The sequence below is a fragment of the Lampetra fluviatilis genome, chromosome 55 (genome assembly GCF_964198595.1).
Source record: "Lampetra fluviatilis chromosome 55, kcLamFluv1.1, whole genome shotgun sequence".
Classification (NCBI taxonomy): domain Eukaryota; kingdom Metazoa; phylum Chordata; class Hyperoartia; order Petromyzontiformes; family Petromyzontidae; genus Lampetra; species Lampetra fluviatilis.
Window position 1 is genome coordinate 8,369,928 of NC_136329.1, and position 26,539 is coordinate 8,396,466.

General features: G+C 47.5%; 1 protein-coding gene across 1 annotated transcript; it reads right to left on the reverse strand.

Annotated features, from left to right (window-relative positions):
• Window positions 1-17,154, reverse strand: LOC144949968 (uncharacterized). The gene is given in 12 exon segments (XM_078879958.1): window positions 1-1,255; window positions 2,756-2,890; window positions 3,563-3,697; window positions 5,088-5,177; window positions 6,508-6,717; window positions 7,575-7,638; window positions 9,087-9,151; window positions 9,154-10,344; window positions 12,905-13,033; window positions 13,300-13,383; window positions 14,681-14,786; window positions 16,753-17,154. Coding segments are annotated over 11 exon segments (3,213 nt in total). The 5' UTR covers window positions 16,753-17,154; the 3' UTR covers window positions 1-251.
• Between the last annotated feature and the right edge of the window lie 9,385 nt (window positions 17,155-26,539).

The following is a 26,539-nucleotide window of genomic DNA, read 5'->3' on the forward strand; positions in this document are numbered from 1 at the left end:
TGGTACACCGAGGCTCTCACAAGGCCGTGCGGGGAGGGAGTGTGGCTCAGCTTTGGTGCCAGCCATCGTAGAGTGGCGGCGGCGGTCGTGTCGCTACGGTTCTCTGCGGTGAGTAAGGACGTCTTTATAAAAAACAACGGCACCACCGCTACTCTCTAAGTAAAATCAACGCCGACCCTGCCTACTTGCAGACGTCTCGGAATGGGGGGGCAGGGTTAAGTCGAGTGCTGCGTGTGTCCTGGAATGTGCCGTCACAGTATTACGTTGAGAAAAACGATCCCCACACTCCCGGCGCACATGCGGCTCCTCACCGGCGTGCTCCTGTGTTTCTCCAGGTCAGAGCGTCGCGCGAATCCCTTCCCGCACTCCTGGCACACGTGGGGCCACTCGCCGGTGTGCGTCCTGGAGTGTATCTTCAAGGTGTAGCGCTGTGAAAAGCCCTTGCCGCACTCAGGGCAAACGTGCGGCTTCTCGCCGCTGTGCGTTCTGCCGTGCGCCTCTAGAGTGGACCGCTGCGCGAAGCCCTTGCCGCAGTCCTTGCACACGTGCGGCCTCTCGCCCGTGTGCGTCCTCATGTGCACCTTCAACGTGGAGCCCAGTCCGAAGCCTTTGCCGCACTCGGAGCACACGTGCGGCTTTTCGCCCGTGTGCGTCCTGACGTGCACCTTCAAATCGGAGCTCTGCCCGAAGCCCTTGCCGCACTCCGCGCACACGTGCGGCCTCTCGCCCGTGTGCGTCCTGAGGTGCACCTTCAAAGTGGAGCTCTGCCCGAAGACCTTGCCGCATTCGGCGCACGCGTGCGGCCTCTCGCCCGTGTGCGACCTCGCGTGTGCCTCCAAAATGTGGCGCGCCGCGAACCCCTTCCCGCACTCGACGCAGACGTGCGGTTTCTCGCCGGTGTGCGACCTCGCGTGCACCTCCAGCGTGCAACGCTGCGCGAAGCCCTTCCCGCACTCCTTGCACGCGTGCGGTCTGTCAAGGGAGTGCGTCGTCGCGTGTCTCTCCAGGTTGGAGAGACGCGTGAAGCCCTTCCCGCACTCCTTGCACGTGTGCGGCTTCTTCCTGTCGCCGGCGACTCTCGCGCGCGACGGCGCAGTGATGTTGAGCGACTTCCCGCACCGCTTGCAGGCTCGAGGGGTCTTGCTGCTGCTGCTGCCGCTGCTGCGTTCCGTCGCTCTGTCCGTTTGTGCATCGAAGCATCCGCCCCTCCCGCACTCCTCACACAGGAGTTCCGTTTCCTTTGCGTCATGATCTGCTGAAGTAAGTAATATTTAAAAAACAAAAACATTTAAACACGCTTTTATGAAATGTACTAGTAATGGTAGAACTCCACGGCTCCAGTAATTGGCCACGAAGCTTGCCATAATGTAAGGGACAGTTGTCAATTACAGCCAACGTCAGTTTACCGTGGACAATGAGACCCAAGCCGAAACATAACATATAAAAAAATATTGTTTAAAATATATATATTTTTTATTATTATAGAAGATAGTATTGTCATCAGTATGACATAAGTATGCCAAGTTTGCAGTCGATACATTGGGAAGTAGGTTAAAATTGAGTAACAAGATTTGAGGATACAACGACAACAACAACGACAACAACAACAGGCAGAGTGAGTTAAATGAAAGCGTGTAAAAAAGAAGAACCATTCAAGGTTCGCTTAACAGACGCAAGGAAGATAAAGTGATAAGTGCCAGCGCGTTAGCAGTGTATGCATTGTTGGTTTCCACGGGACAATGATGAGCAAGATGCCCCAGTCTCTTGTTATGATCGATGCAGTCACTATTCTACTCGCTGGGGGCAATTTACAATCCTGGGGAACTGGCATTGTGGTCCTGGCCGTTGTTACGGAGGTCATCTGGTCCTCAAGCTCCGGTTCACCGTCCTTAATTTCCCTGGCGGATGGCCCATGCCAAAAGCCACTAATATTAGGTGTTAATTAAGTATCAGTTAAGAAAATTGAGTTTGTTAATGGGCAAAATAAACGAATGTATTGCTATACTCGTTGGTTCTTTCGGTAAAGTCACATAGGTAGAAAAATAAAATGAAATGAAACACAATATATCACGACGTTTCGATCGCAACACAACCGGTCGTCCTAAGGCATAAAAATAAAATCCAGTAGTTCGAAAGAACCAAAGAATATGGATTCCAGCAGTGACGAAAGCTTCAAATCAAAATTGTATGTATTGCTCTGGTTTTATTGCAGTGATGATAATACTTTCCTGCTCCCATGCAGAAGACTCGGCCCACTAAGTGGATGACAGCAGCAGAGTCACGCCAATCAACATCAATCAAACTCCGTCACCCACTGTTGTAAAGATAAGACAACTACTGTACTGCAGGGGCGACCGCGTAGATTTCGGATTAACTGGAGCAACATGTGTGTTCGGTTTAACCCAAAAAACTTTTCCAAGAATAACATTGTTGTATAACTGTTTTTTAGATCATTAATTTGGGCTTAAGGGAAAATCCATGTGTTATCAATGTACGTCAAAATCTCATGTGCGCGGTTAATCAGCAAATGGAATTAACCGCACGCGCGGATAATCGAGAGTCTACTGTGTAACGTACGATCGCCAACAAGTGAGGATGTTCGTCGAACTTCTTTCGCACCGTACGTAATCAATCGTTGTGTTGGAGATGTGGGTGGGGCGGGTGGGGGGGGGTGGGGGGGGACTAATCGGCCTTCGTAAAAAGGGGGGGAGGGGGGGCTGAACGGCAAGAAAGTTGTGGATAAAACGCAGCTCACCTTCACCGACATCCTCCTCCGACAACTCGACCTCGATGAAGTTCTTGTCCGCGGTGACCGAACACCGGCGGAACTCCGCCGTCACCTTCGGCCGCTCGTTGGTTCCTTCCGCCTTAACGGTCTTCAGATCCGGAGCTGGTAATGCAGAAAAAAAAATGTACCGTGACAAACGCCACCGATCGTCAACGGTGGAGGTCTAGTTTAGCGCGCAGTAAGTAGGCTTTTGCGTCCAACATTATCCACTACAGAGGTTTTTTTGGGGTTAGAGCGCGTGAATATAAATGTATGAAAAAATAAGTATAGGTTTTGCCCTCTCTGGCAATCAAACAGGAGTTGTGTTAAGATGTTCAAACATCAAATAGAAACCTTTTTCATGGAATCAAGTTACTGCATTAACCCCACAGTTACTTGTGGTGAACATGCAAACGAACACGCTCTAATTATAATGTATAAATATAAATGTGTCGTTAAACCCACCACCACCCAACAAAGCCGATAAGTAAAGATTTGTCACACAAACAAAACTTGCCAATTCATTACTAGTACAGCACTAACTGGTTGTGTGTTGGAGAGTAAACCCAGCACCCGAATTGTAAATGCTGTGGCTTCCTCATGTCGGAACGAAGAGTCATTCCAGACGGCCGCGGAAGCACATCCGCAAAGCGCCGCGAGGCAGTGACCGCCATGTCTCGATGATCAATGGTTAAGCCAAGGCAATAAAAAAAAATAGGTCACGGACCCAGTCAGTGACCTCCATAAGAGGGGTCTCTGGACGGGGCAGAGTGAAGTGACAAACGATGGACTCACCTTCACCAATGTCCTCTGCCGAAAGCTCCACCTTGATGTAGTTCTCGTCTCCGGTGACCAAACACCCACGGGTCTCTGTCAACTCCTCTGGCCTCTCACTGCCGCCTTCCACTTTAACGGTCTTCAGATCCGAAGCTGTAATTGGGGAAGGGGCGCACCCGTGGCCGCTGAAGAGAAGCTATCGGCGCGCGTCACGGGGGATAAGACACGCGGCCAAGATGGTTGTCGACAAACCCTTTTACCCTTACACAGTCTGTCTTACCCCATAGCACGGTAACAGTAGTAGTTGCGTTCCTAAAGAACACTGCGTTATGGAAGAAGAAAAAATTTCGATTAAATAACATAATGTAGGGGGTAAAGCAACAGTCCGTGATAACACGCGAGATGCATAATGCAGGGGACTGACAAAGACCGAGGCGTATGGTAGGAAGCGTCGAGAAGCATCCAGCATCATCGCCAATGCCTCATGTGCGATGACGATGCTACGCCGAGGGTGCCGTTACAACCACCGGCTTATTCCTACTCGCAGCGACGTAGTTCCGTTCACTTGATCGCGTTATACAGGGAATACTCTACCAAGAAGTACAAACAAACCCGGTCCGTATGTCCATTTTCCTGTTCGGACGCAGAGTCATAAGTTCAATCGCCGTGCAATACATGGCAGTGGTGGTGACATCTACATCTGCAGAACGTGAGGAACCAGTGGCATCTACATCTGCAGAACGTGAAGAACTAGTGGCATCTACATCTGCGGAACGTGAAGAACCAGTGGCATCTACATCTGCAGGACATTATACAACTTAACCATTCCCTGTGTGTAGCGTACACGTCGTACAACGTGTTTGGAGTCGACAGGAGTAAAGTTGAACAAATCGACTTACAGACTTCTGGAACCTAACTCGTTCGTAAATAAAGGAGTCCCTGTGTTAAGGTGCAAATGACGACGCTGAGACAGGTCTTTGGTTAAGGGCTTGCGCCATTATTTATTAAGGGTTTAGATAAACTCCACCATGGATAGGAGCCCTACACTGGGTCCTGCAGGCGGAACTTCACCCTGTCTGTTCCTAGCTCGGCTAGCTACAGGGCTCTCTCCCTCGAGTCGGATCGGGGGTTCAACCAACACCGACCGACCGGGGAGAGCAGCACCTTCTATGACTACCGCCGGCTTCTCTCCAGACTCCCTGAGCTCTACCCCTGGCTGTCTCTTCAACCGCTCTCTATCTCGGGCTCCCACAACGACCCCACTTTCGTCACGGGGTCCCCCTTAAGTACCCTTGTGAGACATGACGTCATCGCCCGGCCCAGCACGCATTACGTCACATCTCCATATTACTCCTCTACACCTGCATATCCAATGTGTCCGCGTTGTACAAAAAAACTTAATACATTTATCGCAATGCATATCCCATCGCGTTGTGAAAACAACACACGGCGTTGTAGGAAAACCAGACTGTACTACTCTTAGATGGCTTGAGATCTTGCCTTCAGTTCGGCTCTCACTGCACCTGTGGTGGAGGTCTCTTACCATCCTCCTGGACTTCCGTTTTCACGACAATCCTCAGCGTCGCCGCGTCCAGACTCCTCCATTGGTCTTCTTCTTGCTTCACGACCACTCCTGCACAACAAGACAAATATTCCTCGTGTAGCCTCTAACAGACTGCTGGGGCAGGTGCTGTTAGTGAGTCGCAGCTATGAAGGCCGGCACAGCACACGTGGGGGTGGGTGGCCAGCACCACGCCCGGCCGCCTTTGTCTCCCAAATGGCGATGTTTACACACCGCACCGGGTACTCATTTGAGGCTGAGTCAACCTAGAGAAGACCCAGGACCAGTTCAGATAATCATCACCGGTGTTGGTGGCCGTGAGCGGGAATTGAACTCGGGTCATAGCCGTGGTTCATAGCGCAGTGTAGCGCTAACCGGTACACTACCAAAAACCTGTATCATGGGTTAGATCTAACCCTAAAAAGTGTATTATGGGTTAGATGTAACCCAAAAAACTGTATTATGGGTTAGATTCAACCCTAAAAACTGTATTATGGGTTAGATCTAACCCTAAAAAACTGCATTATGGGTTTGATCTAACCCCAAAAAATTGTATTATGGGTTAGATTTAACCCTAAAAAACATTATCATGGGTTAGATGTAACCCTAAAAACTGTATCATGGGTAAGATGTAGCCCTAAAAAACTGTATTATGGGTTAGATGTAACCCAAAAAACTGTATTATGGGTTAGATGTAACCCTAAAAACTGTATTATGGGTTAGATGTAACCCTAAAAACTGTATTATGGGTTATATGGAACCCTAAAAAAAACTGTATTATGGGTTAGATGTAACCCAAAAAACTGCATTATGGGTTAGATGTAACCCTAAAAGCCTGCATTATGGGTTAGATGTAACCCTAAAAAACTGCATTATGGGTTAGGTGTAACCCTAAAAACCTGCATTATGGGTTTTGGCCGCGAAAGCCTCCTACGTGTTAAATTGTCACGTTTTATTTAAGCGACAAACCTCACCAGCCGGCAATCTTACCCCGCGGTATGGGGCGGGGGGGTACAAAAACGATTCTCGCTGTGCAGATTTTGGTTCAAACTTAGTGGTGGTGATGGTGGAGGTGCTGATGGTGGTGGTGATGGTGCTGATGGTGGTGGTGATGGTGGTGGTGATGATGATGATGATGGTGGTGGTGATGGTGGAGGTGCTGATGGTGGTGGAAGTGCTGATGGTGGTGGAAGTGCTGATGGTGGAAATGCTGATGGTGGTGGAGGTGGTGGAGGTGCTGATGGTGGTGGTGGAGGTGCTGATGGTGGTGGTGATGGAGGTGCTGATGATGGTGGAGGTGCTGATGGTGGTGCTGATGGTGATGGAAGTGCTGATGGTGGTGCTGATGGTGGTGGTGATGGTCGTGGTGCTGATTGTTTTGTATTCTCCAAGTGATCTTCACCAGCGGCGTCAGCGTCTTCCCGTTTCACGATCAAGTCGGAGCGCGCCCCGAACCCAGGACTATGATGATGCTGCTGATGATGATGATGATTCTGCTGATGATGATGCTGCTGATGATCCTCAGCCTCCTCCTCCTCTCGTTTGGCGAACGGGAGATTCACGTGCGAGGCGGCCATCTCGCACGCGAGACAATCGACGCGAAGTGTGTTGACTGTGAATTACTTCAGTTTAGCCGTCTCTCTCTCTCGGTCTCTCTGTGTGTCTCTCTCTGTCTCTCTCTGTCTCTCTCTGTCTCTCTCTGTCTCTCTCTGTCTCTCTCTGTCTCTCTCTGTCTCTGCGTCTCTATCTGTGTCTATATCTGTGTCTCTCTGTGTGCCTCTCTGTGTCTCTGTGTCTATCTCTCTGTCTCTATCTGTGTGTCTATCTGTCTCTCTCTCCGTGTATCTCTCTGTCTATCTGTCTGCCTATCTCTCTGTGTCTCTATCTGTGTCTGTGTCTCTGTGTCTCTCTGTGTGTCTCTGTCTATCTCTCTGTGTCTCTATCTGTCTCTGTGTCTCTTCCCTTCCAACTCTGTCTGCCCATAAAACGACGACAAGATGCAGCACAAGACGCCTCTAACGAGCACCAACACAGCGGCAAACGACAGGATCCAGCACAAGACGCCTTTAACAAGAACCCACACTGCAAACGACAAGATGCAACGAATACCGTATGGTTTTAAATTTCTATCTAATGAAACGAATTAAAAATAAGGATCATGGTTTTCACCCTTTCTGGCAACACACAATAAAATAGGCGTTAAGATGTCGTTGTTCTCTGGTTTACTGACACTGGTGGTTCAGACCAGGTCATGAAGGTTGCTGTATCTGGTGTAGATCTATCAGTTTCAAAGACAATGCCATACTCTTTGGTTCTTTCGGTAAAGTCACGTAGGTATAAATTAAATTAGGACGTTTCGATCGCAACACAAGCAATCGTCATCAGGTGGAAAGATACAGCAGTAGAACTGCTGAACAGGAAAGGGCTGCTGCAACAAGATGTTCTATACAGGTTTGAGGTGGGTGTCACCCAAGGGTAAGTAGGCGGGGTCAGAGATGCAAAGGAGTCCCGTCGCCGCACGCACGCACAGCAGCTGCGTTAAAGGGAGAGATTGGCATGTCAATGTTAACGAGTATTATGGGAAATGAGCCTTGCATTGTATTTGCATTGTTCGCCTTTTCACGTTCGCTGGTCTCATACTGGTACAGAGACTAGGCCATAAAGAAGGCTGCAGCTCTGGTGTAGGCCAATCAGTTTCAAAGACAATGCCCATATAATTATAATTATCAGAGTATGTTAGTTTGCATGTTTTGCCACAAGTATGTGTGGCTAATGCAGTACTTGATGATGACTTGCAATAGCTGTGCCTATTTGGTGTTTGAACATCTTAACACAACTCCTGTTTTACTTCCAGAAAGGGTAAACACCTATTGTTTTTCATACCGTAAGGTTGTGCTAAATGGCAGGATTTTGGTGATTGACATGACTGTGTGCAGTACTACTTGTGTAATTACTCCGGACTCGAACTTTAGAGGTTTCTTTTATTGCACGTAACGTAGCTTAGGACCACGTCGTCATGAGATAATGCCGACATGGAGATCGTATGACCGAGCAGACAGTGATGACATGAAGACAGCTACGACGGCCCGAGTCCTTCTCCGCAGGCCCCAAACATCCCTTCTTGCCCTGCTTTTATCCTCGTGGATTCTCCGGGGGAATTTCCCCAGCTGTCTCTTTTGGACACTCTGGGAAATTTCCCAACCAAGATCCTCCAGACTTGCTGGTGCCTTCTCTTTGCATCCAGCCTCGCTGACACCCTGTCTTCACCTCGAGACTTACTGACAGTCGTTACACTTGTAACCGTGTTGAAGATGTGAACAACAAAGGCCTCGGTTAGCATTCGCTGCAATATCAGTAGTCTAATTGTCGAAAAGTTTGCTGTTGTACAGATACACTCTGTTTTAATCGCTCAGAACTCTGCTGTGCATGTGATGCTCGGGTCCTATCTCTGCTCATCATTGCCTTCTCATATGTTTTAAAAACTGCACCTGGCTCTCCGTAGAAAATTAGCAGAGTGCACAATGATACGGTGATTAATTACAGGTGAGCTCACACCGCCTACATATACATTGCACATTGTGAGATAATTGTCAATCTACACGTGTAAAGAACGCTGCATTTATCTTCGTTTCAGTTTCGCACTGGTGCCGACTCATATTGGATGTATTTGCCGATTCTAATTGAACTTTCCAACGGTTGTTTCAATGAATACAAGGAAGTGCAGAAGGTAATTTTGTCTTTAATGCACATTGTTGGGACGGTGTTTAACCGTCTCTATAGTTACGCACCACGAGGACAGAACACTGACGCATGAAGAACTTTGAACTCTGGTTCCGCACCTCCCGAGTTTTCGATCGACCATTGTGTCCAATTCACGAAGGATGTGATCTATTAATTGTTATGAACATTGTAAAAAAAACTTTTCCCACACTCCTTACACACATGTGGCATCCTACCAGCGTGCTCCTACAATTTCCCTACGTTTGAGCGCTGAGAAAACCCCTTCCCACACTCCCCGCGCACATGCGGCTTCTCACCAGCGTGTTCTTGTGTTTCTCCAAGTCAGAACGTTGCGCGAAGCCCTTCCCGCACCCGTTGCACGCGTGAGGCCACTCTCCACTGTGTGTCCTGTAGTGGGTCTTTAAGGTGTAGCGCTGGGCAAAGCCCTTGCCGCATTCCTGGCACACGTGCGGTCTCTCGCCCGTGTGCGTCCTGACGTGCAGCGTGAGCGTGGACCGCAGCGCGAAGCCCTTGCCGCACTCCTCGCACACGTGCGGCCTTTCGCCCGTGTGTGTCCTGACGTGCGCTTCCAATTGGGAATGCTGCGCGAATCCCTTGCCGCATTCTTTGCACGCGTGCGGCTTCTCGCCCGTGTGCGTCCTGACATGCGCCTTTAAATCGGAGCGCTGCGCAAAGCCCTTGCCGCACTCCTCGCACGCGTGCGGCCTCTCACCCGTGTGCGTTCTGACGTGCGCCTCTAAAGTGGACCGCTGCGCGAAGCCCTTGCCGCACTCAGTGCACACGTGCGGCCTTTCGCCCGTGTGTGTCCTCATGTGCACCTTCAAAGTAGAGCGGAGGCCGAAGCCCTTGCCGCACTCCGCGCACGCGTGCGGCTTCTCGCCCGTGTGCGTTCTGGAGTGCGCCTTCAAATCGGAACGCTGAGCGAAGCCCTTGCCACACTCCGCGCACGCGTGCGGCTTCTCGCCCGTGTGCGACCGAATGTGCGCCTCCAAACTATAACGTATCGCGAAGCCCTTCCCGCACTCCGTGCAAATGTGAGGCTTCTCGCCGGTGTGCGACCTCGTGTGCAGCTCCAATTTGGCGCGTTGCGCGAAGCCCTTTCCGCACTCCTCGCACACGTGCGGCTTTTCAAGGGTGTGCGTTATCGCGTGCCTCTCCAAATCGAAAAGACGCACAAAGCCCTTGCCGCACTCCTTGCACACGTGCGGCTTCTCGCCGGTGTGCGAAACGGAGTGCGCTTTTAAATAGGAGCGCGTTGCAAACGCCTTCCCGCAATCCGTGCACGCGTGCGGCTTTTTCCTGTCGCCGGCGGCTGTCGCGCGCGACGCGGCGATTCCAAGGGCCTTCCCGCACCGCTTGCAGGCTCGCGGAGTCTTGTTGCTGGTGGTACTGGTGGTGCTGGTGGTGGTGCGTTCCACCGCTTCGTCTGTCTTTGCATTGAAGTGTCTGCCCTTCCCGCACTCCTCGCACAGGAGTCCCCTTTCTTTTGCTTCATCATCTGCACGTTTAAGAAGAAGAAATAAGTAATATTAAAAAAAACTTTTTTCAAAACACGCTTTAATGAAATGTACCGTACTCGTAACGGAAGAACTTCACGACTCCAGGAAGTGGCTCCTAAGCTTGCCATAACGTAAGGTACCGTGGTCAATTACAGCCAACGTGAGTTAACCGTGGACAATTAGACCCAAGCCGAAACATAACATATAACAAATTAAGTAAAAAAAAATATTTTTTTATGATAGAATATGGTATTGTCATCAGTATGACATAAGTATACCAAGTTTGCAGTCGATACCACATTGGGAAGTGGGTTAAAATTGAGTTACAACAACAACAGGCAGAGTGAGTTAATAGAAAGGGTGTAAACCCACACAAATTCATAGTTTGACTAACCCACACAAATTCATAGTTTGACTAACCGATGCAAAATAAAACGAATTGGTGCCAGAGGATGTTCGTGTATCCATTGTGAGCTCACCCGTGATTACTCACACGTATAGTTGTGTACTCAGTAGCAGATGGGAAACTAGGACACTGTTTGCAGAGCTACGGGTAGCCAGGTGTGTTTTTTTATATATAAGCGCAGCTTTCTTGTACCAGAAAACAATCTACGCATTAACTTGTGGGAGCAATAAGTCTGACGCGTGTTTGAGGTGTCTTAAGTCAAAGTGTTTCGTTATTTCTTAGTTGCACAAAAACGAGCATTTTCTAAAGTTATATCTTCGCCTGTTCACGAACTGTATCACCCTGTCGCACGGTAAAAGACTGTATCCACTCGCTCCCCGCTCGGCACTTCTCATAGCTTCCCATTTATACTGTAAAACCGGAAGTGACATCATGGGGTCTTACCACAGGGGGGGTTTCTAAACAATTGGAATATTCGAAATCAACTATAATCAGTCTGTCAACAAATGTATGACAGATGTACATCGAATGTATATACAGAAATAATACACTCACTTTCTGTCTTATGGCTCTTACAGCCAGGTGTGTATTTTTTGTTAAATATATAAATTAATGTTGAAGTGAATGAGACGGTGATCAGGGATTGGATCCCGAGCATTCCCCGCAATTTAGATTTGCGCGTTACATTAGCTCCAATAATATATAAGCGTTAAATTGATATTACTTGAATGTCAATTGACTGACAGGGAACTCGGTAATGTTAATTGACTGTTGATTGAGTCGGTGGTGGTGATGAATATATGCACGATTGAGACTTTTGACATTAAAGTTGATCTAAATATATAACATACTTATAATAATTGGGTCTAGAATATTAACACCGGCGCTCAATCCCATGAACAGAGAAATTGAGAAGCGGTTTTGTGACGTGAAGCGTTTTTCTGATCGCCATTGCAGGCCCAAGATGTTCACTTGTTTTTAAATCCTTTATATTAAGTTCACTTGCTTGCTTGCGCGCTTACGACCGTGCAAATCTTTCGGTCGTTTTTTAACCCACTTCCCGTGATCCAATCGAGCTGACATTTTCCACACAGACTCGTTGTGCGTGACAATTAATTTTCGTGAAATTTTTTTTCCAAAATTTTACACTTTTTAGGGGAAAAAAATGATATTTAATTACCAATTGCTTAATGGTGGCAGGCAATCATCTGACCCATAGGTGGCAGCCATCTCAAGCCAGAGGACGAGAGGACTCTAGCCGCCACGCATATAAAGGATTTATAGTGAAAAACTTTGTTTTTACGGGTTAATTTTTTTGAGTTGTATTAGATTGAGTTTTCTGTTTTTGAGTTGTATTAGATTGAGTTTGCCGTTTTGGCGCGGGAAACCTAATAATAAGATGGCGTTGCGCTTTGTGGCGAGTTACTTTGTTATTATTACGAGTGTTAATAACTTGGTTATTTTGATCAATCCAACTGGAATCAATAGACATAACGGGAGTTGGCGATGAAAATAGTTGTTTCTGGAATAGTTTATAACATTTGGTATGTTTAACACGTAAGCTTTCGCGACCAATATCCATAATAGAGGTTTTTGTATTAGATTGTGGAAATCTAAATGTGTCGTTAAACTCACCAACACCCAACACAGCCAATTGGTAAGGTTTGTCAAGTAAGCAAAGCATGCCAATTTTTTTCTAAATGTAAATGTTGTGGGTTTACTCTCCAACATACCGGTGTGCTGTACTAGTAAAGAATTGGCGTCAGGGTCGGGATCGAACCCATGACCTCCGGCACACCAGGCGAGGTAGTTAACATCTCCTAGCCACCGTGATGATGATGAGAGAGACACGCAAGCTCCAAATCTACAGCAGCAGGCATCGTCAGGGTCGGGATCGAACCCACGACCTCCTGCACACCAGGCGAGGTAGTTAACATCTTCTAGCCATAGGGATGATGATGAGAGAGACACGCAAGCTCCAAATATACAGCAGCGGGCATCGTCTGGGTCAGGATCGAACCCGCGACCTCCTGCACATCAGGCGAGGTAGTTAACATCTCTTAGCCACCGTGGCACAGACTAATTGACCCATCGGACCTTCGTAAAGGAGCTGGACTCCTTTACGAAGAGATGTGTGGTGAACTGGGACTCACCTCCACCAAAGTCCTCTTCTGACAACTCCACCTCAATGAAGTTCTGGTCTGCAGTGACCAAACATTCAAGGGAATTCCCGGTCTCCTCTGGCCACCCACTGGATTCTTCCACTTTGAAACGGTTCAGATCTGGAGGTGCGATTCAGACAATGCACCACGGTTTTTTATGGCAAGTCATTTGTATGCATGTTCAGCTTATTTCACACAGTACGTAGCCAGCCGTGCTAATCGGACGTGCGGGGGAAGGACAACAATCTGAACACAACAATCAGGAGACAATAATCAGATTGCCAAGCTGGCCTGCTAAGGACGTGCTTGTCCTCATGCTTTTGGAATTCCTGATTTCTTGCGCGAGTTTGACGCGGGGTAACTTCATGCGTAGGCAGGCCTCTTACCGTCTTGCTCCACTTCAGTTTTCACCACAATCCTCAGTCTCTCAGTGCCCAGATTCCCTTCGTCTTCTTGTTTCGTGATTGCTCCTACACACATCCATTAACAATCAACTCTAACAGACGATTCGTAATAAAGGTTGTTTTGTTGTGGGTTTAGATCGCGTAAATATAAATGAGACATGTAATCCAACACCACCTGACACACACGCACAGAGTTGACGCGCTATAAAACATCCCCATACATAATTTTTTCTCTGCACGAGCGTATTTAGCTTAATTCACCGCTGACATTTAAAAACGTTTCATTGCATTGACATATGGCAAAACAAACTAATTTGGGGGCAAATCTTGACTTAAAGCCTTCGTGACTGCAGGAATTCATATTCTTTGGGTCTTTCGGTAGTCACGTAGATAGGTTAAAAGAAAATAAACGTTTCAATCGCAACGCAATCGTTCGTCATTATGAACGATGATGAATGCTTGCGTTGCGATGGAAACGTCGTAGTTTTTTGTTATTTTTTGTTATTTCCTTTGAACCTATATCTACGTGACTTTACCGTAAGACCCAAAGAATGTGTTGGGGGCACGCTAAAATAAATGCTCCAGTGGACTACAACGACAACATAAACCCCGCCGACGCTGGCGAGATCTTCACGAGGACGCCACTCCTGAAGCTGCCCACTGACTCACTCACCCTCGCCAACCTCGACACCGATGTTTTACATCCTTGCGTCGGGGGCTGCGTGCAAGAGAAGATTCCGGAAGGGCGATGGTTGAAAACAGGTGGCCGGAAGGCACCGTCAGCATACGCGTGACAATTCAGTAAGGGGGCCCACTGTCCGGTAGCAGTCAGGGCCGAGCGAGTACATCAGGGGGAACGAGGCCCAGCGGTCGGGGCGCTTTCTCGGGGACTGATCGACGACCAGAGGTGGACGACATCGGGGGCCGACTGTTCGAGATCGACAACGCGGAAAACCAGCGGGGTTGACTGTCCAAGACTCAACTTGGTGGACAACCGCCGTCGTTCACTGTTCAAGACCCAATCTGCCGGGTGGTTGGAGGTTCTACGACACATTTACACTCAGTTTAACACGTAGGCTTTCGCGACCAATATTATTCATAATCAACGTTTTTTGGGTTTAGATTGGCCGTGTCGGGTGGTGGAGGGTTACGACACATTTATAAATAACGCGATCTAAACCCAAAAACGTTATCAACATTTACACTCACAGCGATCTAAGCCCCCCACGTGTAGAAACGTTTGCCGATGAACTCCCCCGCCGCACCAAAAACTAAATAATAACTTTTGCCGTACGGACGACGATTTCGAATTGCGAGATGTTCTTGGGAGATGATCTTGGGAGATGTTTTCGAGGGATCTCACCATCGCGAGCGTCCTCATGTCCCATCGCCGGGTCCGACCACGTCCCAGCGCTGGGGTCTTCTTCGCGCTCTTGTTTGATGAATGGGAAATGAAAGCGCGACTCCATCTAACGTTGAGAAAGAAAGTCGAAGTTGTTGTTGATGTGCCGTGTGCACGAAGTTGAGCTTCTTTTTCGCACCGTACGTAGCCAACCGCGCTAATAGAAGAGGCGGGGGAAGGACAACAAACTAACACAACGACAACAACAAGAAGCCGCTCTAAAAGAATTAGTTTTCAATTTAGTATAGTGGTGCAGTGTATAGTCGTGTATAGTGTAGTGTATAATGTGGTGTATTGTAGTGCATTGTCGTGTATAGTTAAGTGTGTATAGTTATGTGTGTATAGTTTAGTGTGCATAGTAGTGTATAGAGTAGTGTATACTGTAGTGTATAGTGTAGTGTATATAGTAGTGTATCGTGTATAGAGCAGTGTATAGTGTAGTGTGTCTTGTAGTTTATAGAGTAGTGTGTATAGTGTTGTGTAGTGTGTATAGTAGTTGTATAGTGTAGTGCAGGGGTCTGCAACCTTTAAGACATAAAGAGCCACTTGGACCCGTTTCCGAAGGAAAAAATAAACTGGGAGCCGCAAAACCATTGCAACATTTAAAACAAATATAACACTGCATATATTGTTTCTTACCTTATTGCTATATACAGGATCGTGCAGTCAGCTGTCAATCTGAATAAAAAAAGGACTTTTTCACTTAACAATGTAAAATATATTTTTGCAAATTAATAGCTAAATTACCTGGTTAATGGGATTTTTGCTCCTGAACCTCAGTGCACAGTGTCTGCACATCAGGGCTGTAAGACGTCACCTTCATTTTCACACAGGCTTGCAAGCTGTCATCTGTGAGGCGTGATCGATGTTTGTTTTTAATATAGTTCATGTTGGAGAAGACCTGCTCACATACATATGTGGAGCCGAAGATCGACAGGACTCCAAATGCATACTTTTTCATGTTTATATAAGTGTTGGGGATGGCATTCCATGTTTCGAATACAAGTTTGTCCTGTTTGGGAAGGTTTTCAATATCACTCCATTTATGATTCTGAGCCAGAATGGCCTTCTGACGGGCAACATCCTCAAGAGTAGCGGTCAAGCATTTGAACTTGGACACCCATATATCTTTGTCGGCTATATCGGCCAGTTCCATCTCAAGATCAGGTTGACTTACACCTGCAAATGCAGTCATATTCAATAGGGATGGATCGATCGCCAGGCGAGTGACAGGGAAGGATAATGTCGTTTTTTCCTCTCTGAACTCACAGAATCGTTTCCCAAACGAACTTTGCATTGTGGTGATTGCAGACTTGAAATATTCCAAATTTATCGTATCATGACTTTGTTTGAACTCTCTCAAAGAGGGAAAGTGAGACAGTGTACCTCTCTGTAAATCTTTGACAAACACTGTCAACTTGCGCTCGAATGCCAAAACCTCCTCCAGCATGTGCAGGGCTGTGCCTCCTTTCCCCTGAAGGGTTGTATTTAGCGTGTTTAGATGTGCTGTCATGTCTACCATAAAATGTAATTTTTCCAGCCACTCTGGCTGTTCCAGCTCAGCAAAGGTGAGCTCTTTGCTGCCCAGGAAGGTTTTTACTTCTTCCAAACATGTGACAAAGCAACGGCAACGTTATTGCCTGTCACCGGGCGGGCAGTGTGGAGCGGAGCGGCGACCTGTCAGCAGCGGCAACGCCAGAGCAGGTGTCACAGTGCGCCTCCTCCCCTCGCTAGCATCCGCCCCGGAGCCGCGGTCAAGGTTCAAAAGAGCCGCATGCGGCTCCGGAGCCGCAGGTTGCCGACCCCTGGTGTAGTGTATAGAGTAGTGTATGTATGTTGAACTTCTTTCGCACCGTACGTAGCCAACCGCGCTAATAGGAGGTCCAGGGGAAGGTCAACAAACTAAACACAACAACAACAAACTAACACAACAACGACGACAAGCGGCTCTAAAGGAACGAGTTTGTCAATCTACGTACGGTGCAAAAGAAGTTCAACGTACAGTAGCAGCCACCGTGACTGCACCGACTTACCTCGCTTGTCTCTCTGTCTCTGTGTGTATGTCTCTGTGTCTCTCTGTGTCTCTAACTCTGTCTCTGTGTCTCTGTATGTCTCTGTATCTCACTGTATGTCTCTGTGTGTCTCTTTATGTCTCTGTGTCTCTGTATCTATCTGTCTCTGTATGTCTCTGTCTGTGTCTCTGTCTCTCTCTCTGTATGTCTCTCCGTGTCTCTGTCTCTCTGCCTGTGTCTCTCTGTCTCTGTGTGTCTCTATGTGTGTATCTGTCTCCGTATCTATCTCTGTCTCTCTGTGTCTCTCTGTCTCTGTATCTCTCTGTCTCTCTCTGTCTCTCTGTATGTCTCTGTGTCTCTCTGTATGTCTCTGTGTCTCTCTGTATGTCTCTGTGTCTCTCTGTCTCTTTGTCTCTCCGAGTCTCCGACGCCTCTGGGCGCCTGCCAACCGAGCGACAAGATGCAGCGTGAGACGCCTCTGGGCGAATCCTTCATTGACACAGACGCCTTCGTCACAATCGCGACTGATACTGGGAGGTAGAAATCTGAAGATCCATAAAGCTCTTTTTTTCACAGACGTCCACTCGGTCAGAGCGTCACAACAAACCACGATACAAAATACACGATAGGAGTGCAGTGCAAGGCCGTAATTATAATATATATTGCTATAAAATAGAATTATGTTTATATGATTGTGGTTATGGTTGTACTTTATTAATCCATAATCTCTGCCATTACATACAATGAAACAAGAACATGTAAAAAAAGAAAAAAACAGAGCAATGCAATACAATACACTATTAGACATTATAAAAAATAAATAAAAAAGTCCATCCTTTGTGTTAGTGAAATTTTTTTATATTTTAGGCAGGAAATGGCAGGAAATGAGTTTTCAATTTTAGATTTTTTTTTTTCTGGAAGATTTGGTCCCCTCCAATGTTGACTCCATGGCTACGGCCTTGGTGCAGTGTATTGACAAGGTAACCCAATCACTTACAAATATACAAATTATTGTATCAGGTGAAGCCCCACCAAGCTATGAGCTTCTTTTCAGAAGTCACAACTGGTAAAAAAATCACGTAGGTAGAAATAATATAAAACAAATCACGACGTTTCGATCGCAACACAAGCGAACTTCATCAGGTGGGACAACTGCAGCATTTTCTTGCTGCGGTTGTCCCACCTGATGACGATTGCTTGTGTTGCGATCGAAACGTCGTGATTTTTTATTTTTCTACCTACGTGACTTTACCGAAAGAACCAAAGAGTACTAAATAGAATTGTTATAACACTAATTTTGATCAATTTTCATTATTAACTATTTTATTATTTACATTTACTAAGGTCACCTTTTATTTATTCCATGAAGGAGCATTATGCTTCTCCGTGGGAGAATGGAGAAGCATAGCATAAATTTTGTACATTTTTTTAATGATTGTTATTAAACATTTTTATTTTAATGATTCTACCAGGGCTTTTCATTCTGTGGAATGAATGTGATTGTTATAATTGTACTCTCCATTTTGCTTCGTTCTACTACAAAGTTTCAGGTATTTTTTATAGTTAGAATTACTTTTAATATTCTATAATTATAAGATAATTTAAATATAATATTCTGAACATCTGCAGTTTTAGTTAGACGTTGAATATTTTCAAATTAATTTTATGCTAAATTTCAGCTTTCCAACGCCACCTTTTAATGCGTGTTTTCTCCTATAACATCAGAGTGCAGCGCCACATTAAAACGCAGTACAATGACAATAGTTTAAAGCGATTTGAAGCATGTTTTATTTTCCAAATGGAAATATGGTTTGGGGGGGGGAGCAGAGCTTTGTGAGGTCATATTTGAGAGGGGTCTGACTTTTTGTGACGCCGCGTGACGAGGGGGGGAGGGGGGATCAAAAAGCGGGCAAAATCGCGTGACGTCATTTATGGACGGCCCCCTATAAAACACACGTTTTTTTCCTTACACGATCTAAACCAAAAAAAATCATTCGAGACAAAACCAGTTATGAAGTGACGCATGCACACGTTCGTGCTCGACTCAGACCCTTTATTCGGACACGGCACGATATCTAGGCCCGGGCTTTGTTCTTGGTGCTTGAACTTCGTCTTTCTCTCCAACCGTCCCCTCCCCTTGCGCTGTCCCCTTTTATATCCCCCGAGCCGTCTTTCTGGAAGCTTCGCTCACCCTACTCACTTCAGCCAATCCTCGTGCTCCATCTCCAACGGTTACCAACTGTCACCCCCTACAGTCTCTTTTAGCCCCGCCCCCCCCCCCAATACGTTCCATTCATTGGCTACCACTCAGATAAGCTCCTCCCCCCCTCCACTTGTATTTATGAACTTGTATCTTGAAATTTTTGCCTCACTTGATACAGCAAATCTGACTGTGACGGTCCCACCTGATGACGGAGACTTGTGTTGGCAATGTTTATTAAAAGTCACGTGGTGCTTAAACCGAACAAATATGCTGCTCCGGTTATTCCCAAATCCACGCGATCAACTCTACAGTACAGTAGTTGCCATATATTTACAATAGTGGGCGGAGTTTGATTGATGTTGATTGGCGAGGCTCTGCTGCTGTCGTTCACTTCATGGGCTGAGTGTTATTATCACTGAGAACGTGCACCGATCGGTCGATCGCGAGTATTGATTATAAATCGAAATGGACTACAAAATGGAATAAAACAAGATCAATACATTATTTACTATGAATATTTATTTTGTTCATAAAAAAATGTAATTCTCTTAACTTAAAACGTATACCAATGAGTGTTTTTTGGCATAGAGATCCGCGGACAATAGTAATATTTTTGGATTACCTGCGATTTTGAATTATCCGTGGTTGTCCTCCCATCATTAGCGCGGATAATCGAGTCTACTGTAAAACGTTGATAAAAACCCTTCGCGCACAAGCGGCGGTTTCTCTCGCCAGCGCGTAAAGCACGGCTCCTTGCCGCATGCCTTGCACGCACGAGGCTTCTCTTGCCAGCGCGCGATCCAGTGCGTAAACTCCAATGTGGAACGTCACCCAAAAGCCCTCGAACGCACGCGCGGCCTCTCGCCACCCATGCGACACAGAATGTGCGTTCAAACTAACGAGCGCGTTGCAAACCCCGTCCCAGCGACTGTCGTGCACAATGCGGTAAAGGGTCAAGCGCCTTCCCGCTTCACTTGCAGACTTGTTCAGGGGGATCTTGTTAGGGTTGCTTTCCGCTTCGTCCGTCTTTGTTTTCAAGGGAGCTCCATTTCTTTCGCTTCTTCTGCCGCTTTATTTGAACAATAACAAGTTCATAGTTCCGTCAAACCGATGCAGGAAAATGTAACGACAACCGCCAGAAATGGCACCGGTAAAAAATAAAAAAAGGTTTGCATTTTTTTCCAGATCTTGCTCAAGTGAATTCAATTTTTCAATATGTAGAATCAGCTCCGACTTCTGTAATCAAACAAATGAATCTCAGTCAATTCAAAGCGGATAAAATTGGCATGGAATCGTACACAACATGATGGTGGAGTCCAGTTGGACCTTACCCTGATCATCTTTAAGTAGAAGTCACCCGAGATTAAACCACACTCCTAAGCATAGTGTCTGTGCTATTTTATTTCTGGTCAAAAGATAGCTTCGCAAAATTAACCATAGCATAACTTTTTATATATATATAAACCCGTATTATCACAACTATAAATGCTATACATATCAGGGCTGACGGTTATGACGGTTTAACACATAGGCTTTTGCGACCAATATCATTTAGATTGCGTAAATGTGTCGTTAAACCCGCCACCACCTGACAGTCAATTAGTAAGGTTTGTCATGTAAACAGAACGTGCCAATTTGTTACATTGTAAATATTTTGGATTTGCTCTGCAACACACTGGTTAGTGCTATACTAGTAACGAATTGGCACATTCTGTTTACGTGAATATATTATGGTTATGAACAGTTTTCTAAAGTTTTTTTCATTTCAATTATTATTATGCATCTCTTTTCCCGGCAAAGACTCTGGGAGTCTCAATAAACTCTTTCACAGGAGGATCCTGAAAAGTTTTTTGGCAGAAGGGGGTGATGTTTGCAACGCATATTCCAATCTAGACATTTGCAGGAAAATTTTCTAAGTTTGAAATTTCGGACCATAATTTATGTATGTGTAGGGAGCGACTTCAGAGACACAACATATAGAGGGCTTCTTATTTATTCTCACACTTCAGGCACAATCACTGGGCGACAAATATATACACACGGCTATGCATAGCTGACCCATCTACACAGCCCCTTCGTCGGCGTCTAACTATATAGCTGGCTGACTAACATAGCGACGACGACGATGGGAGCCGTGCAGAGGATCGGCCACGCGGCCGGACAATGAAGAGAGAGATGACGGCGAAGACGGCGACGGCAGCCAAGACTCGGGACCCCACGACAGCCCCGAACCTTCGGTCACGTCCCCCCTATATACTTCCCGGCGTGGCCAGGCCCCGCCCCCGGCCACGCCCCCAGCCACGCCCCCTTCTAGAACCTTCGAGCAGGTTCCCGGAGCTTCCCGGCTGACCCCGACCTTTTACCAAGTTACACCCCTCTTCTAGTTGGTTAATATAAAACATACTCGTGATTACCCCTCCTGGTCAAGAGATGGCACCCTGTCTTCACATACGTATGCTGAACTTCTTTTGCGTCGTACATAGACAACCGAAATGAGTTTGTCAATCGAGATTTCACAATGCAAGACTCAACTACAGAGATGGTGAGAGAGACAGAAGCACATGGAGTGAGACACTCGTCCTAAAATGATAGAGAGATAGACAGAGAGACGAACACAGAGAGAGACACGGAGACAGGCAGAGACAGATAGACACAGAGAAACACACGAGGTGAGTCGGTGTAACCACATTGGCTGTAAGTACTTTGAACTTCGTTCGCACTGTAAGTAGCCAACCGTGCTAATCTGAGATGTGGCGGGGTGGTGGAAGGACAACAAACTAAACACAAAAAGCAGCTTTTTATTAAATTAGTTTGTAAATCTATATGATGATTTAAAAGTGGCATAGCTCCAAGTGGCTTCCTAATATCGGAAGGAAGAGCGTTCCAGACGGCCGCGGAAGCGCGTCTGAAGGCACCGCGCGATGCGGTGTTCGATGTGGTGAGCTAAAAAGCCACTGCTGCGAGGACGACCTGGAGTTTGCATGAATAATGCCAATGCAGGATGACCTACTCCTGCAAATCACATCATAGGATCTTTACCGTACTCTTGCTTTTTTCCAATTTGAGAACAGTAGTGAAGCAGTGATGTTTCATCACGTTGGGTGTCCATGCCACCTTTCCAATTAGGTGACAACGCATGAAACACGTAATCATATAAACCTATTTAAGCAACGCTCATCACTACATGAGTCAAAATCAGGCAAAGTTCAGGCAAGAGGAATCTACACAGAAGAACAACAACTGCCATTCGCCACTAAGTGGCGGTGATGTCACCACTGCACTTGTGCCAGGCTATGTGCACTTTAAGGCTATGTGAAGTGTCAAATACCTGCTGGCAGGAGGTCATGGGACAGACCCAGCAGGTGCCATGGGTTGGCAAATGCACCACCTGTGCCCCCAACTGTACCAACTTGCTGTGATTTAGCCGCCCGGCGCCCCGGCCGTTGTTGTGAGCGTCGCTCCTCTACCCTCCGTTTGTTGCTGGAGGGCGACTGCCTCCAACTGCCCAGTGGCGTCCTTCACGAGCCTCCTCCACAGAGGCCGATCTTGACACCGCTGATACCAGTCAACGGCAAGTCCACACTTGTCCGCCAAAAACAACCCCCTACCTCCTCATTGGTGGCAGACGGGAACGCTGTGGTGAATCTGAACAATGCCATGGAGGGAAGGCCGATTCAAATCGGCTATACCCCTCATAGCACACGTAGCCACCACGGGTGCGAGTCGGCTGTTAACCCCCCCCCCCCACCTTCAATTCAACTACCACTAAACTACGTGGACGCAGAGGAACATCCACAGACAGAGCTGCACGCTGACGTGCGAAGCCAAGTTGCCGTTCCTTCCGAGGTCCAGGTATGTTAAAAGTCTGAATGTTTGCTGCCGCGCAACTCTCATCGTGTGCCCAGTCCAACACTGACGTTCTGCGCCAACTCACACGCAGAAAGAGCTCTTTGGAAAAACACCGTGTCTTTTTTTGAAGTCTACTGGTAAAGTCCTCCCATTTACGTTCGGGGATGCATCCTCGTAAATAAAAAATAAAAACCCACCGATGGAACGGAAAATTAGGGTAAATTGAAACGTATTTTTGTTACCGTTGACGGGAATTATACGAATTTAGGAGGCGTTCGCGTGGGGTAAATTTTATTTTGGTCAAAACTAAGCAGAAGAAAAAAAACTATCAAGTACCAAAAAAGATAGCATGAGATACCCAAAAAGATGTGACACAACAAAAATAAATAACACGGCAGATCTTCGATAATCTGGCGACTTCAGCAGGGGAAGGGGGCACCGGATTTTCAAAAAACGCCGGATAATCACCAAATCATCATTATTTAAAATAGCTTATTTTTGACATTCTTGCATAACATTGTTTTTAGGTGTTGTATGTATATGTTTTGTGTTAGAAATGTGTTCATGATATGAAATTGGCATAAATAAATGTACAAATAGACAACAATAAATACGCTACGGTAAAAAGTCACCGTATTTACTGGACTATACTTACCACTCCAATCTTGAAGAGTCTGCATCATGGAGTGATGTACGTACTACGACTACTATGCCCTGGTTTCAACAACATGTTTCACGATCGCCGGACCGATGCGAACGGCGAATTACACAACGCAACTATTCGCCGGATCACACTGTACATTTTCTGGTGCACATACATGTAGTATTTTTATTACTTAAGTTGTATGTAGTGTACAACGTACTGTATATATTTGACACTGAAATCAAGCAAAGATACTTTTTGCGTCACACACATGGTGCCGATCGCCGGACTGGTACAGCCTTTGGAGCGGTACCGCCGGATAATGTTGGAAGCTGGATAATTGCGCGCTGGATAATGGAAGATCGACCGTATGTTGAACTTCTTTCGCACCGTACGTAGCCAACAGTACTAATCGGAGTGAGTGCAGAGTACTCACCAGAGGCGGCGATGGAGATTGCATTTTGAGACCTGGTGTGGGGGTGAAGGTGAGGATTTGAGGAGGTACTCGGGACAAAAATTCAGGATCTGTCTGCCTTTTCATCCGAGGGTGAACGAAATTCCTGGGTCCTCTTAGGACGTCTGTGCAAAAGAAGAGCTTCATAGCTCATCGGATTCCTCCAGTATAAATAAATATTCTGATTCAGATTCTTCTTGGCTCTTCCCTCGGGCTCCCTCCTTCTAGGGCCCGTTGCAGGGGCTCCTCTCTGGGAACTTTCCTGGCGTTGTTTCTGCGCCGCTGTCAGGAGTCTTTTCCGGAGCGCCCTTCTCCGAAAAACGATTGCAGGGATATCTGGACGGCCGTTGCCGCCTCCTTCTTCTTCTGCTGGTACAGCTCCTTGTAGCAGCGAACGAGACTTTCAAAGCCCCACTTAAGTGCGCAGCTTCGCTCCATGTTGGGGTCATCCTCCGTCAGGATGTCCATTCCCGCCTCGAAAAGGCCGAACGCCTCCGAAAGCCTTTTTGCCGTCAGCTGCTTAGGGGGCGGCGTTGCAGCATGGAGGCTTTCATCTTCTTCCTCCTCAGCTCGTCGTCGTCGTCGTTTCAACTGAAGCAGGTCTTCGCGAGACGGTTCCTCGCCGTGCCACTCGAGCAACTCCCGAACGTCGCCCTCGTCGACTCCGTCAAAACCGGCTCGCCTGGCTAGCCCGACGATTTCCCGTCGAATTTCTGGCACCGTCTTCGCAAAACCCATCGACCCGTCGACACACTCGGGCCAGATCTGCCTCCACGCGCCGTTCAGGTGCGCCGGCGTCACCTCGCGCCACGCCGCCCCGACGTTATCGACGGCCTTCCTGATGTCGTAGCCGCGCCAGAACTCCCCGACCGTTGGCTTCCCTACACCGTCCGTCTCAGCGGCCAGCTGGCCCACGAGCCGACGCAAGTAGTACGCCTTAAACGTGGCGGTCACGACCCGGCCCACGGGCAGCAGGGTCGACGTCGCGTTCGGCGGCAGGAAGACAACCCGCACGTTTTCGGCCAGGTCGTCCAGGTTTGCGGGATGCTCGGGCGCAGTGTCCAAGACAAGCAGCGCTTTGTGCTCCAGCTTGTTTCTGGCACAGTGATCCCTCACGAAAGAGCAAAAGCACGATGTGAACCAATCCTGGAACACGGCCGTCGTCACCCGGGCCTCTTTATTTGCCCGCCAAATGACGGGGAGGTTGTTCTTGCAGTAGCCGGCCAGGGCCCTCGGATGCTCCGAATGGTACACCAGCAGGGGCTTGAGCTTCACGTCCCCCGAAGCGTTGCCGCCGAGCAGGAGGGTCAGCCGGTCTTTAGCGGCTTCGAAGCCCGCGGCCGCCTTTTCCCCTTCGGGGATGCGCGCGTGGGAAGGCATTCGCTTCCAATGCAAGTCGGTCTTGTCAACGTTGAAAATCTGCTGGGGAGAGTAGCCACCTTCTTCTACGATGAATTTAAACTGTTCCAGGTATCGCTTTGCCGCCCCCAAGTCAACAACAGCGGCCTCACTGGTCATTTTGAGGTTATGCAGGTTGCAACGACGCTTAAACCGATCGAACCAACCACGGCTCGCGGAAAAGTTTGGCATTGTTGAAATCTCACCGTGCTCCTTCTTTAAGTCCCGAAATAGTGACTTGGCCTTCTCCTGTATCATCATCAAACTCATGGGCACGTTCCTCTGTCCTTGATCCTCGATCCAAACGCTTAACAACCTCTCCATGTTATCCTTCACCTTGTCCCTACCCCTGATTATCCTGGCAGCGTTTAACGTGGTCACGCTTCGAGCGTACTCCCTTATCTTATGAGCGTTGGCACGGATTGTCCTCACGCTCGTGGGTGGCAGGCCAAGATCAGAGCTGATGTCCACGGCACGTTCTCCCGCATCAAACCGATTCAGCACGTCCAATTTAACCTCGAAACTGATGGTGTTCCTCGGTTTCTTCGACGACGAGGCAGCAATGTCACTTGCCGGTCGTTTACCACTCCTTTTCGCGTGGTTCTGCGAAAAAATGTGGCAGATGAAAACTCACAATTAATGCGCGCAAGACCAGAGTATCACAGAATGGCAATGTTGTACAGTGTGCAATGTGGCAATGTCGCGGAGTGTACAAAATGGCGATGATGTACAGTGTGCAGTATGGCGATATTGTACAGTGTGCGGTATAGTGATGTACAGTGTATCTATGTATGGCAATTTTATAGTGTTCTGTGTGGCGGTGTTGCAGCGTGCCGATGTTCCACAGTGCACAGTATGGCAACGTTGTTCGGTCCACAATATGGCGCTGTTGCACAATGCGGCGGTGTTGTACAGTGTGGCCATGTTGTGCCGTGTATAGTGTGGCGATGTTGTAAACACCGCTTGGGGGGGGGGGAGGCGTCTGGGCGTAGCGCATCTTTCTATTCTTCAAAACGTCGTGGTGAATCAACGCTTTTTTTATCCAATTCAGTCAGTGGCATTACAGTGAAACGACGTAAAACGGGAGCGACATAGGCAGAGGACTCACCATACAAGGGGAGCTTTTATGCGAGGAGGCTGGGCAGCTTCTCTGTAACTCTCCAGCAGCGGCACCAACTATTAACAAGACCAAGCAGAGCGGGACTCAGCGGGTGAGAGGGAACTTCCATGCACTTTTAAAACATCTAGATTGAAAAATCAT